The sequence below is a fragment of the Apodemus sylvaticus genome, chromosome 13 (genome assembly GCF_947179515.1).
Source record: "Apodemus sylvaticus chromosome 13, mApoSyl1.1, whole genome shotgun sequence".
Taxonomy (NCBI): domain Eukaryota; kingdom Metazoa; phylum Chordata; class Mammalia; order Rodentia; family Muridae; genus Apodemus; species Apodemus sylvaticus.
Genome location: NC_067484.1, coordinates 93672674 through 93689621, shown reverse-complemented (window position 1 = coordinate 93689621; position 16948 = coordinate 93672674). Strand labels below are relative to the sequence as shown.

The 16948-nt window shown below is 37.3% G+C and overlaps 1 protein-coding gene across 8 annotated transcripts in view; it reads left to right on the top strand.

The window, feature by feature from the left end:
• Rbbp8 (RB binding protein 8, endonuclease) overlaps nt 1-16948 on the top strand; it is a 72374-nt gene that overhangs the window by 32630 nt on the left and 22796 nt on the right. For 7 of the 8 annotated variants that reach the window (XM_052155417.1, XM_052155420.1, XM_052155419.1 and 4 more), the window contains 7 exons: nt 2365-2540; nt 7944-8048; nt 10075-10172; nt 11795-11907; nt 12902-13790; nt 13868-13994; nt 15679-15767. In XM_052155417.1, the coding sequence (XP_052011377.1) occupies nt 2365-2540; nt 7944-8048; nt 10075-10172; nt 11795-11907; nt 12902-13790; nt 13868-13994; nt 15679-15767 (1597 nt within the window). The remainder of the gene's footprint in view (nt 1-2364; nt 2541-7943; nt 8049-10074; nt 10173-11794; nt 11908-12901; nt 13791-13867; nt 13995-15678; nt 15768-16948) is intronic. The other variant, XM_052155422.1, reaches the window with a different exon arrangement.

The following is a 16948-nucleotide window of genomic DNA, read 5'->3' as shown; positions in this document are numbered from 1 at the left end:
ATTAATTTATTAAAAATTACATGCTTAATACATTGCCCAGAATGGTGACTAAAACAAGAACATACTGTATACTTAAAGTCTGGTAGAAATGTAGGTCTTAAATGTTTCACTTTATATAAGAGGTTTATGAAGTAAATTTATTAGTTGGCTTAATTTAATCATTTCACAGCATAAACATACCAAAACATGAAAAACACATCTATATGTGCGCGTGCGCGCGCGCGTGTGTGTGTGTGTGTGTGTGTGTGTTTGTGTGTGTGTGTGTGTGTGTGTGTACAGTTATTTTTGCAACTTAGAAAAAATTAACTAGATATTTATTCCAGGGTTGTCCCGTATCATACATTATAGAATTATAGGATAACAATACTGACATCATTCAGGAAATGAAAGTATAAATGTTTGTTAGGAAACATTTTTCTGTTTTGGATTAATTTTTATTTTTAAAAAAATGTGTGTGTGTGCGTCCGTGTGTCTGTGTGCGTCCATCCATGTGTGTGTGTGTGTGTGTGTGTGTGTGTGTCCCCGTGTCCATGGTGTGTGTATATGAGTATGTGTGCCATGGTATACCTGTGGAGGCAGAGGACAGCTTTGCCCAGTCATTTCTCTCCTATCATCTTTGCATGTGTTCCGGAGTTCAAACTCAGGTTGCCAGCTTTACGTGCACCTTTACCTACTGAATCGTCTTGCCAGCCTTCTACCAACCTCTGGGGATCATAGTTTATAAAATTCTTATGTAGTATTTGAAGTCATATGACAAATTAAATTTCAAATGAAATAATTAGTTTGGTCTTATCAAAAATTAAATGGCTGCCAGAATAGTACTATTGACTAGCAAATAAGGTCAACAATGGTTTGGCATAGGTCATTTATATAGTTCAATCCAAATTTTTGATTGGTGTCGCTGATCTTGAATCAAGTTAGTCAAGAACAGTTACTGAGGTTAGCAGAAATTTATTTCTTTAGTGAAACTTGAAATGTGTCACATTCATTCACTCAATGCATCTTGTATAGTACCTCTTACATACTTGCTTTTGTGATTATAAGTCAAAGGTCCTTGCCCTTTTATATCTTGTATTATAATTGGTAATCAATAACATCACAAGTTGCATACCTTGTTAGACAGCATCTTTAAAATACATAAAAATGAATGGAACTGGAAGGAGACTAAGTTATGGGAAGGGGTTACAATTTTATATTAAAATTTTAGTACAAGCCTAGCACAATGAAACATGCCTGTAATCCCAGCACTCAAGAAGCTGAGGCAGGAGGATAGTGAGTGTGAGACCATCTTGAGCTGCATAGTTAGTTCCTACCTCATAAATGAAATCTTAGCAAAGGCATAAAGGACATAAGGTGTTGGTGTGGGCAAGTGCACGGCCTTTGGAATAGCTAGAGCAATGAGCTAAAGTAGGAATATGCTTGGCATGCTGGGAAACTTCAGGGAAGAGAGTGGCTAGAGTACAATTAATGTAGGAGAGACCACATGTGTTCTTGTGTGCTAGTCAGAAAACTCTGGCTTGTACTCAGTTGTTGGGTTTTTTTTTTAAGCTTGTACTCTTAATGAAGTGGAAAGATATGTCGGGGTTTCAATCAGATTCAATCGCTATCACTTCAGGTTTAGTAGGACTGTTGTAAACTGCAGTGTTGAGAGAAGATGGTAAGCAGAACTTAACAGAAGCAGGGACAGAAGCCTTGTGTGTTAGTCTTTTGACTCAGGACCTATTCTAAGAATAACATGTCACCGGGTTAATAATGAGCCTCCAGGGTCTATGATAAATTCCAATCCTAGCTCTCTTACTATTGAAATAAGTTACTTTACTTCTGTCTCTTTATTTCCCAATTGCAAAATGAATAATATTTCACACAACTGTAATAATTAAAGTCATACACAGCAGTTTGGATAATTCCTGGAGAAGTTGGCAGTTATCCTGTCAGCATTATCATCTGTGTGGCATTTACTGAGTCATGCTGATTCTTCTACAACATTCAGTTTCTTTCCACACGTGAGGATTACAGTTCTAATTACAGAATCTGGCATGTCCTTTTACAAGTGACTGTCTGAATGATGGCTCCCCCTTTCTTCCTATTCCAATGAGTCTTGTACACTTCTGTTAAATTTCCCATTCCTCTTATGCTTTGAAATTCCAAACATTTCAAGTAGTTTGGGTCAAGAATTCTAATATTCCCCACTTTGTACTAACTTACGCATGCATCTCTATTCCCTGAGTTTAGAGCATTAGATGCAAAGGATAATATCTCTGATATTTTTGTATTCATATTCTATTGTAGTTACACATTATTTAGTAGACATTTTAATAAATAATTACAGAATTCATTTTCTTTCTATCTGTCATTTTGCACTAGGAATGGTCAACAGGATCAAGTAGCTGAGCTTGAATGTGAGGAAAACATTATTCCAGACTCACCAGTAACATCCTTTTCCTTTTCTGGCATTAACCGGCTACGAAGAAAGGAGAATCTCCATGTCCGATACGTAGAACAAACACACACTAAATTGGAGCGCTCTGTGTGTGCAAGTGGTAAGGGTCAGAGTTGGGTTTTATAAAGTATTCACTTACTGTTTTTATGTAGCCTATTTGGTGTACATTGTTCAGATAACTAAGAATATCACTGTGAATTTAACTTCCATTCATAAAATGAACAATAAGGTATTTTTTGCTTACATTATATACAGACATGAACAATAGTTAATCTGAATATGTGTGCATAATTTTATATGTATGTAACTGAGTGTATGTTTGGAACCCACAGAGGTCAGAATAGTGTTTAATTCTCTGGAACTAGAATTGTAGGAGGTTGTGAGCTGCCTGCCGGGTAAATGTGAGTGCTGGCAGTGTAACCCAGGAGCTCTGTAAAAGCAAAGAATGCTTGTTCCTACTTGGTAAGCTGTCTATCCAGTCCTCTGCATAGACTTTTTAAAGTATATACTTTATGTAATATATTTCTTTTATTTTTGAGACAGAGTCTCTCTGTAACCTTGGCTATCCTAGAACTCACTATGTAGATCAGCCTAGCTTTGAACCCATAGAAATCTACCTACCTCTGCCATAGGAATTAAATGCCATTATGCTATTATGCCCAGCTTAGTGTATCCCTTTTGTTTTATTTTTGCTTTTGTTTTTCTCAAGGATTCTCTGTAGAGCCCAGGTTGTTCTGGAATGTGCTCTGTAAACAAGGCTGGTCTTGAACTCAGATCTACCTTCCTGTGCCTCCTGAGTGCTGGGATTAAAGGCATGCTCCACTATGCCTGGCTTGTAGAACCTATTTCTAATTCCATTCCAGTTTGCTGTTTTGCCTCAAAATGCTTCAAAAACTTGTAGCTTATGTGGCATGATAAGGTGATTATTTCTTTTGTTGCTCATTTAAAATAAATGACAAAGGCAATTCTTAACCCAAAATATTTGAAACAGGAGGTTTGCTAAACTAGGTCTTAAAAAGTAAGTAGATCTATGCAGGTGGAGCGATGGCTTAGCAATTAAGAGCACTGCTGCTCTTTCAGAGAACCCAGGTTCAATTCCCAATACACACATGACATCCACAACCATCTTTAACTCCAGTTCCATAAAATCTAGTGCCCTTTCCTGGTTTCCATAGACATGAGGGACATACGTAGTACACAGACATACATACAGGCAAAATACCCATATATATTTAAAATAAAAGACTACCACTTAATCTACAGATTCAATGCAATCTCCATCAAAATCCCAACTCAGTTCTTCATAGAGTTAGAAAGAGCAATTCTCAAATTCATCTGGAATAACAAAAAACCCCAGGATAGCTAAAACTATTCTCAACAGTAAAAGAACTTCCAGGGGAATCAGTATACCACCTCAGGCAGTACTACAGAGCAATAGTGTTTAAAAACTGCATGGTATTGGTACAGTGACAGGCAGGTTGATCAATGGAATAGAATTGAAGACCCAGAAATGAACCCACACACCTATGGTCACTTGATCTTCAACAACGGAGCTGAAAACATCCAGTGGAAAAAAGATAGCCTCTTCAACAAATGGTGCTGGCTCAACTGGAGGTCAGCCTGCATAAGAATATGAATTGATCAATTCTTATTTCCTTGTACTAAGCTCAACTCCAAGTGGATCAAGTACCTCCACATAACACCAGACACACTGAAACTAATAGAAAAGAAACTGGGGAAGACCCTTGAGGACATTGGCACAGGGGAAAATTCCTGAATAGAACACTAATAGCTTACGCTCTAAGATCAAGAATTGACAAATGGGACCTCATAAAACTACAAAGTTTCTGTAAGGCAAAGGACACTGTCAAGCAGACAAAATGGCAACCAACAAATTGGGAAAAGATCTTCACCAACCCTACATCTGACAGAGGGCTAATATCCAATATATACAAAGAACTCAAGAAGCTAGACAACAGAGAGCCAAATAAACCTATTAAAAATGGGGTACAGAGCTAAACAAAGAATTTTCACATGAAGAACTTAGAATGGCTGAGAAGCACCTTAAGAAATGTTCAACATCACTAGTCATTAGGGAAATGCAAATCAAAACAACCCTGAGATTTCACCTCACACCAGTCAGAATGGATAAGATTAAAAACTCAGGAGACAGTGGGTATTGGTGAGGATGTGAAGAAGAACACTCCTCCACTGCTGGTGGGAATGCAAGTTGGTACAAGCACTCTGGAAATCAGTATGGCTGTTCCTCTGAAAACTGGGCATAACACTTCCAAAGGACCCTGCCATACCACTCCTGGGCATATATCCAGAGGATTCCCCAGCATGCAATAAGGACACATGCTCCACTATGTTCATAGCAGCCCTATTTATAATAGCCAGAAGTTGGAAAGAACCCAGATATCCCTCAATGGAGGAATGAATACAGAAAATGTGGTATATTTACACAATGGAATACTACTTAGCAATTAGTAACAATGAATTCATGAAATTCTTAGGCAAATGGTTGGATCTGGAAAATATCATCCTAAGTGAGGTAACCCAGTCACAAAAGAACACTCACGGAATTCAGTCAATGATAAGCCGATATTAATTCAGAAACTCTGAATACCCAAGACACAATTCACATATCAAATGACTCCCAAGAAGAAGGAAAGAGAGGTCCCAGATCCTGAAAAGGCTTGTTCCAGCATTGTAGGGGAGCACCAGTACAGAGAATTAGGAGGGGCTTGATAGGAGAATGGGCAGAGGGAAGAGGGCTTAGGGAACTTATGGGGAGGGGCGAACCGGGAAAGGGAAAATCATTTGAAATGTAAACATAGAATATAGAAAAGAAAAAAAAATAAGGGACTCTGGACTTTCCAATGCTGAAGCGATTTTGACCCTGTAACTATAGCATGTAGTATTATAATCACAGACATACTAACAACCAAAAAAAAAAAAAAAAATAGACTGCCACTTCACAAACATCATGGGCTATTTACATATTTACAAGGCTGTTGGTTATTCTCCATAATCTGATGGTAAGGCCCAATTGCTTAGGACACAAACTTATGCCGCTGAAAATAAAGAAATTGAGATGGTGCCCAACTAGAAACTTCACCCCTACTGACTATCGTTATGGTTTTGGAAGGTTTTGCATACTAACAGAGAAGAGAAATAATTAATTTAGCCTGTCTAGAATCCTCTGAAGTACAACAGACAAAATAACACTGTGCTATAACAGTGGCACAAGTGTTACTGGAGCAGCCATCCACTTTTTTATGGATTTAGGCCTACCTCATGAGCTAGAACCCCTACCTGATGCTGTTAACATGGCTAAGAACCTAAATCCAGATAGGTCATAGGCCTAGGGGAAAACCTACTACTATTATTCTGCTAAAGGAACATAGCAGTAAAATGACTCTTCATGAAATATTGCTATACCCTAGAACAGAGAGCATTGTTCAGTCTCATCAGAGAAAGCTTTTTGTAATAGATGGTAGTTAACAAAGAGATGTACAACTGAACAGCACAAAGAGAGTGTAAGACTTTGAAGCACTCAGCCTTACTGGGATGTCTTTATCAAACCAGCCCGGTGGAGGCTTAGGCATATGAGCAAAAGAGGAGGCGGAAATATTGTAAGAGTCGGGTAGTAGATGACACCAGGAAACAGCTTCTTTTAGACACAACAGGATTGACAATGTAAGAACTCACAGACTGTAACAATAGGCTCAAAACCTGCACAGGTTTAAACCAGACAGACTCCCAGCACTGAAGTGGACACAAAGTCTCACCCTAATTAAGAAGCTGTTTGCAGTTGATTCCTGCTGGCAGAGGGAAACCCATGTTCTGCTGGAGTGGGTGGCTCCAAATTTATCAACCACACTAAAGGAAGGCCTTGGGCCAGGAGTAGTTAGTTGGCAGAAACAAAACACTGTGTGTGTGTGTATGTGTATGCTTTTGTTGTTGTTGTTAATCTGTTTTGATTTGGAAGTTGAAAAATGTTCCTGGTTCTTTTGTCTTTTGAGAGTGAGAACAGGCACTGGAGACATCTCTTAACAGCTCAGCCGTTAAGAGCACTGACTGCTCTTCTAAAGGTCCTGAGTTCAAATTCCAACAACCACGTGGTGGTTCACAACCATCCTTATGAAATCTGGCACCCTCTTCTGATGTGTTTGAAGATAGCTACAGTGTACTTACACATAATAATAAGTAATTCTTTAAAGATAAAAACTAATTACATCTTTATTTGAAAATGTAAGGAGCCGGGCGTTGGTGGCGCAGGCCTGTAATCACAGCACTCTGGGAGGCAGAGGCAGGCGGATTTCTGAGTTCGAGGCCAGCCTGGTCTACAGAGTGAGTTCCAGGACAGCCAGGGCAACACAGAGAAACCCTGTCTTAGAAAAAAAAAAAAAAAAAACCAAAACCAAATCCAAAAAAAAAAAAAAATGTAAGGTTGGCTGGCTGTTTCCTTCATTTTGTGTGTTTTTATCACCATCTAGTGGAGAAGAGCAGAAATGTTTTTAAATCCTTTATCTAATAAGAGCTAAATTAAAATATAAGCTCTTAAATGAACATTCATTGGTCTTTAAGGTACAAATAGATAGCTGTGTGTATAAGTTATATCATGATTAAATTCATCCATATGAATGTCTAGAAAACAACTACAGTGCTTCTATTGGTAATTATTTGTATCCATAAAGGCTTATTTCCACAGCTGGGGAGATGGCTAAGTGGTTAAAAGCACTGACTGCTCTTCCAGAGGTCCTGAGTTCATTTCCCAGCAATCACATGGTGGCTCATAACCATCTGTAATGATATATGATGCCCTCTTCTGGTGTGTCTGAAGACAGCTATAGTGTACTCATATACATAAAATAAATAAATCTTTAAAAAAAAAAACAAAAAACCCCAAAGGCTTATTTCCTAATTGTAAAAAACAAGCATATGACTTTAAAACTTAGTTTTAATTTTATTCTTTTTTTACTTAGAAAGTAAAATATTTAAAAAATAATTCAAATTATTTAGTGACTTAACTAGTACAAATCCCTTTACCATATTTACTTATCTTAAAAGTATCTAGAACTTTTTAATTTTCATGTTATAATTAAAGTATAATTCTGTTCCCTTACCTTATCCTTTGGTTGTCTTTGAACTAAGCATTTAAGCAGTAGAGATTTCCAGTAAAGCACATTTTAGTTTCTGTTCTGGGCAGATTTTAGAGAAACATGAGCCAATAACATTTTTAGTAAACTTAGTGCTTTGTCCCAGATGAGAAAAGTGACTGAACTGTCACTACCAAGGTAACTCAGGTCGTAGAAACTAAGCTGTTCCAGTCCCCTCTCTCCCACTGTCCTAGCCTATAGCTTTGTTTCTTGGTGGAACTAAAGAATTAGGCAAATTATATCTATAAAATAATGGTTTTTGTGCATTACCAGAATAAATCTTGATAGCATCTTTTATCGTTATTTTCTGTGTATCCTCCTTTTTTCCCCCCACTTAGAATTAAGAAACATTTCTAAGGGTTCAGCTCCTATACCAGTTAACTCTGAGGAACATGAAATTTTAGTAGCTGACACTTGTGATCAAAATCACTCACCACTGTCTGGTAAGTAAGATACTGTGTTTATAAGTGTAAGATTGTGGTTATTAGTAAACAAAAATGACCAACAGTCAGAATTATCCAGTATTGTACAGATATGTTTAATATGAGAAAGTAATCTTAATGCCAATATTAATTTATGTTAATATCTAATGTAAAGTGTTGGTGATTTAAGTAAGAAAGACTTTTTTGTGATTTTTTTTTTCCTCTTTCATTCAATAAATATTTAAGGGCCTGCTATGTCAGGCACTGATCAAAGAAAGTATTCGCCCTTTTGGAACTTTCAGTTTGATAATGGGAGAAAGAAAACAAATTCTTGTCAGGCAGAGTCAAGTATTCTAAAGACAAAGCAAGATGGCAAGGGCAGCACAAAGTCTTACTAAAGTGACACTTGAGCAGAGGCTAAAGGAGTGGGTGGTGTCCAGGAGCCTCGTCCTAGGAAAAGTCTAGTGTCAGTTGGTTTTCTGTGTTCATGGCAGAACACAGTGGGGGGAGGGAGAAGTGATTTGGGCAATAGGAATAATAGAATTGCTTCTTGACAGATGGAGGAGACTAGGAGAAGCTTAAAATTAAGGAGTTTGGCTTTGAAAATATGGTTTGAAATTCAAAACATGTTCAGATAAAGATTATTAAAGATTTGTGGTGGAAGCATGTATATGAGTTCATCTTTAGAGGAAAAGGTCCGTGTACTGAGATACATGTGGAGGTTGTTAACATACTATCTAAAACCATGAGGTTACCAAGCAAGTCAGTGTAGATGGAAGAGACAAGTTCACGTCCCAAGGCCTGCTTAGTTCTGTCATTGTGTTAAGCAGTGATTTTTTTATTATCTTCTTTTTCAGAGATATTTATTATCTCTTTCTAGAAACCATTTTACACATATTCTGCCCTAGTGTTGTCCCCATGTGTAAGTACTGTAGAAACACTGTATATCTGTTTGTGTACTCTGTTATTTTACTTTATATAAAAAAAGGAAAGACATTTTGTCCCCTAAGCCCCCTGTATCCCCCCATACACACAGAGACATACATGTGCACACTGATAGTATTACAGCTGTTTCTGTTGTGATTTAGAGATTATTAAAAGGAAGAGGAATTAAGTAGCCAGAAAATGAGCTTCCAGTAAGAAAGGAAGACTAATGGCCAGTAGAAGAGAGAAGGAGGGAGGGAGCCACTGTACGGCACAGAGCTGATGGGTCAGAAAAGACCACAGCCTCTTAGACTCCATTGATTTTAGTTTCATGGAGATCATTAGGTATTAAACTAGTAGCATGATTCGAAACTTGAAAGGTACAACTGGACCTCCATATAAAGCCAGACACTCTGAAGCTAATAGAAAAGATTATTTGAAACTATCATTAAAAACTACAAGCAGAGAAAGCAGAAATCATATGCACAGATTTGTTTGTTGCGCCCTCTCACCCCATGCTAGAGTTTGAAACCAGACCTTTGCACATATGAGACAACTGGCTCTGCTACTATCCCTGACCTTTCTGCTTATGTTTTATTATATCTTTATCTACTCCGCTGGGCTTTTCTTGTTGGCGTGTACATGTGTATTATCTTCCTTTAAAAAAAAATCCTCCTAATTTTCACTGCTTAGTTATACAGTCCCTTCAAAGTTAACAAGAAGTCTGCTGTCGGTATCACTGTTTAACACTCATCTGTCCCAGCCTGCTCTGAGTCTACTCCTACCATGCTCCTGTGACAGAAAGAGGAGCACAAAGGAAGAGGACGAGGACTGTGGAGAGGAAGGACATACTGCACAAGCTCCCACTTAGTGTACTAAGGAAAAGTAGAAAACTTAGATGAATGAAAAAGTTTGACAATATGGATGTTAAATTATCTTAACCCATTGCTATCTATAAGAAACCATTATAGACCTTTTAACAGTTTGAAATTTGTCTGCTGTCATCTTAAAAATGGTACCTTGATTTTTTTCCCTAATCTTTGTGATTTTTATGCATTGGTTCTTCTATGTGATTTTTTTGATATCTACTCTAAAATTAATGTGTTTTTTCTTTTTACTTTAGAAATATGTGGAACAAGCAGTTACCCAACTGATAAATCACCTTTTAATTTAGATACTGTTGTTGCTGAGACACTTGGATTTAATGGTCAAGAAGAATCTGTAAGTAATCACTTACAGAAGTTCGATGCTTCTATGAATTGTTAACAATGCATATATCCACTTGGATCTGTTCTTAGAGAATTAAGCAGGAGCCATTAGGACCCAGGTGGGATGTGCTGACAAGGCACAGATCTCTTTTCATGAGAATGAGCAGGAAAATCCTTTATTCATCATCCTTGGATAAAGGCCTAGAATAAAACTATTAGATCCTTTCAATGCAGGCAGAGCAACACATCCTTAGGATATGGATTGATTGAAGCATAGAGAATTTACTTTGCCAGCTCTTTCAGCCCCTCCTCTCATGCTTCCTCCCCATATTTGTTGTAAGAAAATATCCTTTAGGTTGAATTCAGAACTTATTTTTTTCTGGCAGCCATTACATTTTCATTTAATTTGAAAAATGACCTGAATTTTAAGAACCTATCAATTCAGCTAAGCATAATCCTTAAAAGTTGGGTAAAAATCTGACTGTACAATTGTTTTAATTATGGTAATACTTTCCTTCTTCTTTCCCCTTAATCTTATAACATAGAACATTTGAAATTCCCTATCTTAAGTTCTTGGTGTTTGGGCTTTTGTTCTGGTTTTTTGTTTTTCTTTTATTTATATGTATGTCTACCTGTTGGTTTGTATGTGTACTAGTCAGAAACCCATGAGGGCTAGAAGTCCTGAGACCTCCCTGAAGCTGAGGTTAGAAGCAGTTGTAATTGCCTGATATGAGTGCTGAGAATCACATACCAGCCCGCTCTGCAAGAGGAGCATGTGCTGCTTAGTCACTAAGCTGGGTCTGGAGCTCCGAATCAGAGGGTTCCATCTGTGTGTAGTGCTGAGCATTGGAACCCAAGGTTTCACAAACGCTAGCTTAAGTTCTGTTTTGATACTGCTTCAGGACTCAGGATTTAAATTGGCTCAGTGGCCAAGCATTTGCATAATGTATACAGGCCCTGAGTTTGACCACTAACACTACTAAAACAAGTGACAAATTTAAAGTAGTCCTCCTTTGCTTTTCTCTTGGAAAACTCTCACTGTTGAGTTTCTAAAACTTGAGTTCATTTTTCATTACATTTTGTGTTTAATAGTCTCTAGTTCCTTACTAGCCATAGATCTAACAAGTTCAGATATGAAATGTATTAAAGGCGGAGCTATCAAAGGACTTTTCTTACATTCCAATTCACGGTCAACAGCATCTTTATCATTCTTGAATGTATTATAGGCACAGAATTTCAGATCTATTGAACTTGTGTTTTAATGATTCCCAGTTGACTTGTATGCAATCTTGAGAATTTCCTCTAAAATTTCCTTTTACATTCACTTGAGTTTTCTACCCTTCATTTTAACGTATTTTGGTATTGAACTATTTCTCTGCAGTAGTAAGTTATATAAAGTATCAAAATACTAGTACTTTCTTCTCTTCATATTTTTATTGTGATAAAATTTAAATACTAAAATTAGTCACTTTAAAGTCTGCAGTGCAGTGATATTTATTCATTCGCAATATTATACAACTTCATTCTCTGTCTGATTATATAGCTCTTCATTCTGGTTCCTTTTACTTCATATACTTTTTGGGACTTATTTGCATTGTAGCATTTATCAACTTTAAGCATACTTTATTATTGAAGGAACCCCAAGGTCCTACGAGCCCTCTTGGAAATGAGCTCTACCACTGTCTCAAAGAAGATCACAAAAAACAGCCTTTTATGGAATCTGCAAGAAGTAACGAAGATAGATTAAGGTAATTTTGAGCACATATATTTTTGTTTTGATAGTGTGACTCCATAAATCCTACAAGGCTGAATTTCACACTACGGCACACCCCCACAATGGCTGCAGACACTGTGTCTACATTCCTTTCCTGCATCATCAAAAGCATTAAGAGCTCCCAGTTTTGCTTTAGCCCATTACAGTTAGTCATTACATTGTGTCTCTAAACACTAAATGGTGGGAAAGATCCACGTTATTTTATATTTGTGTGTGAGCCTGTGTGTATGTATGTACACTGTGTATTCCCAGTAACCAGAGCCAGAAGCCCTTGAACTGGAGTTATAAATAAATGGCTGTGAGCCACCATGTAGGTGCTGGATCTCCACCTAGAGCCTCTGCGAGAGTTGTCAGTGCTTTGACCCATTGAGCCGCCTGTTTAGCCCTTTTTTGTTTTTGTTTTGTTTTTTCTTAAATGTCATAATATTTACTAACAATACCTATGTTGATAAACCATTCTTAGAGTAGGAATTGATTAAGCTTAGAGGATTTATTTTGCCGTTCTTGTTCCTGCCCCTTCTCTCATGCTTCCTCCCCATATCTTGCTTGGTTTTAGGTACATCTGTTAATAACTTGTCAAGTGAGTTTTATTCGCCTGTTCTTCTTTTCTTTAAATGGATAACAAAAATGTGGCTCCAAAGGTTGAATATCTTGTTTAAGATCTATTGAGAGCGCTTACATTCAGTTCAATAGTTTAGGAATTTTTTTCTTGGAATTACTTGTAAAATTTAATAATAGCAAAAGACTTTGGAGTCCTCAGTGGGCTTCATTTCTACTTTCATCTTCTGGTGTGCTAACTAAGGAAAAACCAATACTGCATCTTACATTTGTGTCAATCATCTGTCTCTAATAAGTAGATAGCACCTTACTGTTTTACATCAAGAAATGTTTTCTTAATATACTGTTTTTTAAATTTTTACCCCCTGTTTTCAGTTTAAAAAAATCTTATATATTCTTTATTTATTTAGATTTTCAGATTCTGCTTCAAAGACACCTCCCCAAGAATTTACTACTCGGGGGTCATCTCCAGTATTTGGAGCTACCTCTACTGTGAAAACTCATTTGGGTTTGAATACAAGTTTCTCCCCCTCTCTCTTAGACATTGGGAAAAAAAACCTTCTGAAGACAGCTCCCTTTAGCAACATTGCTGTTTCTAGATCAGAGAAAGTTAGATCCAAATCTGAGGATAATGCCCTTTTCACACAACATGGTCTTGGGTCTGAAGTAAAGGTCATTAGCCAGTCATTTTCTAATAAGCAAATACTTACAAATAAAAATGTCAGTGACTGTGTTGGTGAGCAGGGTAGTAGTGCTGATCACATGAACGATGCTGTGACTGATAGATCTGTGGTGCCTTTGAAATCACTGGGAGGCAAAGCATCCAAAAGGAAGAGGACTGAGGAAGAAAGTGAGCATGAAACAAACTGCCCCCAGACCTGCTTTGATAAGGAGAATGCCCTTCCTTTCCCGATGGAGAATCAGTTCTCCATGAATGGAGACCATGGAATAGATAAGCCTCTGGACTTGTCAGATCGGTTTGCAGCTACTCAGCGTCAAGACAAGAACCACGGAAACGAAACTTCTAAAAACAAACTTAAGCAAGCAACTATTTATGAGGCCCTGAAGCCCATTCCAAAGGGCTCCTCCTCAGGCCGTAAAGCCTTGAGTGGGGCCTGCATGCCAGCCAAAGACTCTTCAGAGGCGCACTGTTTACAGCAGCGTATCCTCCAGTCCTCTAGTAAATTCTCTCCAGACCATAAAACACCATTACAGATAAAAGAAGAAAATCCTGTCTTCAAAACACCTCCATGTTCACAAGAAAGTTTGGAGACAGAGAATCTTTTTGGTGATGTGAAGGTTTGTGTTAAATGTTTAGAGATTTTGATTACAATGTTTGTGATTTCATTTAGGTGCTAATAATTATTTCTGTTTAGGGTACTGGTTCTCTTGTGCCAATAAAAGTAAAAAACAGATCAGTCCATGGAGGATGTGAGCTCGCATCAGTTCTTCAGTTAAATCCCTGTAGAGTTGCTAAAACAAAGTCTCGGCCAAGCAACCAAGGTGTGTACACTGCAGACAAGGTCTCTCTTCTTTAATTGGGTGACTTTATAGCATTATTCTCACTGGTTTCATCTCACCTTGGAAGTTTCTGCACTTATGCCTTTTCAAAAATCATTTTAAATACTTTGATACATATTTTTAGATGGTTGTAGATTTACTTATGTAGTTATTTCTTCTTGTGCAAAAGCTTTTAAAAAGTATTTTAACAATTCAGTTGGGGTTTTTGTTTGTTTTTTTAGTTTTTAGAGGGAGTTTGGTTTGATTTAGAGGGAGGCAATGCTAGGGATTGAGCCAGGGCCTTGTCCATGCTATGTAAGCTCCACCTGCAGTCCTAAACCAGACATAAGAATTAAAAATAACTCATCATTCAGAACTTTTTCTGTACCACTTAGATAGCCTATCCTTCTTTGCATTGAAATGCTTATATGTAAGCTTATACAAATAATAGGTGTTTAACTTGTTTAAATCTTGTAATCACATGTGTGTGTGCACATCTGTACAGGTACACGTGAAGGTGTGCCTGCCTGGGATGTTGTTCCTTGGTCTCTGTCCACCTCATTTTTAGGTGGTCTCCCATTGGCCTGGAGCTCTTTGTAAGCTGACTGCCGGCAAGCCCCAGGGACCCACGTGTCCTCTGTCTCTGCTGTGCCTGGACTTTTTGTCTAGGTTTAGGGCCTTTACCTTCTCAGGTCTCCTAGCCCTAACCGTGTTGTTGAAACTGTTTGCCCTCATCTGTGTATCACCATGTTCTTCCGCCACTCAGCACTGCTGTGCTTCAGGTGCAGGATGCTGTCTTAGTCTATCTTTAGCAAGTTAAGCTATTCCTTCATTATCGATTTATTTCCGTTTTCACCTGAAGCACATTATTTAGTTTTCTTATACAGGTTTCAGTCCCAAAGTGAAAATGTTTGGTTTGGTTTTTTGTTTTTCTACTGTCATTCCTGACTTTTTCCTTAGCTTTTATGTTTGATTTTTTTTTCTTTACTATACCTTAGAGATCATATTCTACCCATAAATTGTGCACAGTCTGCTTGCAGTTAGCATCATCTTGCTTCATGTTCTTCATCTACAGTTCATGTTTGTCACGTGTTTTCTACTATAATACATTAAGATTCAAACAATTTCACAATTTTAACTTTTAAACAATTAAATACAGATCACTTCTTGTGTTGAGTCCAGTGGTTTTGGTATACTTACAGAGCTGTACATCTGTCTGTACAATCTTAAGTATATCATCTTCAGTGCTTTTTCTTCCTTCACAACTCCAATTATCACTGGTTTAATTTTTATCTCCATAGACTGAAATATTGTTTATATAAATAGACCTATTCAGTATGAAATCTTCTGACTTCCTTCCCTTTACATATTATTTTCTTTTATCTTTATTGTTGCATATGTGATGTATAGGTCAGAGGACAATTTTATGTAGTTGTCCTACAAACAAAACCAAGTACTCTACAAGAGCAGTTAGTGCTTTTAACTGCTGAGCCATCTCTTCAGCTTCTAGATATATTTATTTTTTAGTATGTGCTATGGAAATTCTTTATATATCCTAGATGTCCTTCATCAAACTTGTAATTTGCAGAACATTTTCTATTCTGTGGATCCCATAACATTTTAAAGCAAAAAAAAAAAAAGTTTTTAATTTGTGCTTCTTTCCCTACCTCACCCTCCTTTTTCCAAGATATGTCCTTTGAAAATATCCAGTGGAGTATAGATCCAGGAGCTGACCTTTCTCAGTATAAAATGGATGTTACTGTAATAGATACAAAGGTAAGTATAAAAACTTAAAGCCCATTTGTTTCTTAGTCTAATGAATTATCAGGCTCTCCTTGAAATACTTTTTCACACATTTCACTTATTGTGCATGTGATTGCATGTACACACATTAGTGCACACCATTTGCATGTTACATCATACATGTAGATGTCAGACCATAACTCTGGGTTCCCTTCTTCTTTTGGATCCTGGGGATCAAGCCCAGGTTGTCAGGCTTATTGTCAGGTACATTTACCCACTGAGTCATCTTGTTAGCTCCAGATAGTAACTTCTTAACACGCATGTGTATTTTCTCAGGAAACAGAAATAATACCTTTTCTTCTAACACAATGCTAATTTTGAAAGGTTAATAATACTTTCTGATATTTAAAGACCTTTGATATAAAGCATTACTGTTGTCTTTTTAAATAACAAAAAAATTAATTGCATATTCCAAGTGATTTTATTTTTATCAAAAAATATCCATCCTATGTCCTTAGTTTTGATAAGATCTCATTGTACAACCCAGACTGGTCTCAAACTTACTGTTCTCCTGCTTCAGCCCCAGTGATGGAATTGTAGGTGTATACCACCATACCATCTTATGTCTTGACTACCTTTAATGATTTTAGATTTTATATTTATTTTTTATATGTATGAGTTGTTTTGCCTGATTATACCTGAAAAGATCAGAAGTTGGAGTCATATCCCTTGAAATTGGAGTTAGAAATTATTGTGAGTGACCATATGAGTGCTGGGAATTGAATGTGGGTCTTCTGCAAAAGTATCCAGTACTTTCAGCTACTAAGCCATCCCTCCAGCCACCTTGATTAGCTTTAAAAAAAGTAGAAGAAAAAGTGCTGTCAAGACATTAATTTTTTTCCCAGTTGACTTTTTAAAAAAAGTGTGTGTGTGTGTGTGTGTGTGTGTGTGTGTGTGTGTGTGTGTGTGTGTATCTGTCTGTCTGTGTTTGAGATAGGGTCTCACAATATAGCTCTGGCTATCCTGGAATTCACTATGTAGACCAGGCTGGCCTTGAACTCACAAGACCCACCTCTGCATCTTGAGTGCTGGAATTAAAGGTGTATATTGTTACTTCCAGCTGTGTTGGGGGGCTTAGCCTGTTGTTGTTTGTTTTTATTTTAAATTGCACTAGAAATGTGTTTGCTCTGTGTGCAGGTTCTATATAGTTTGTG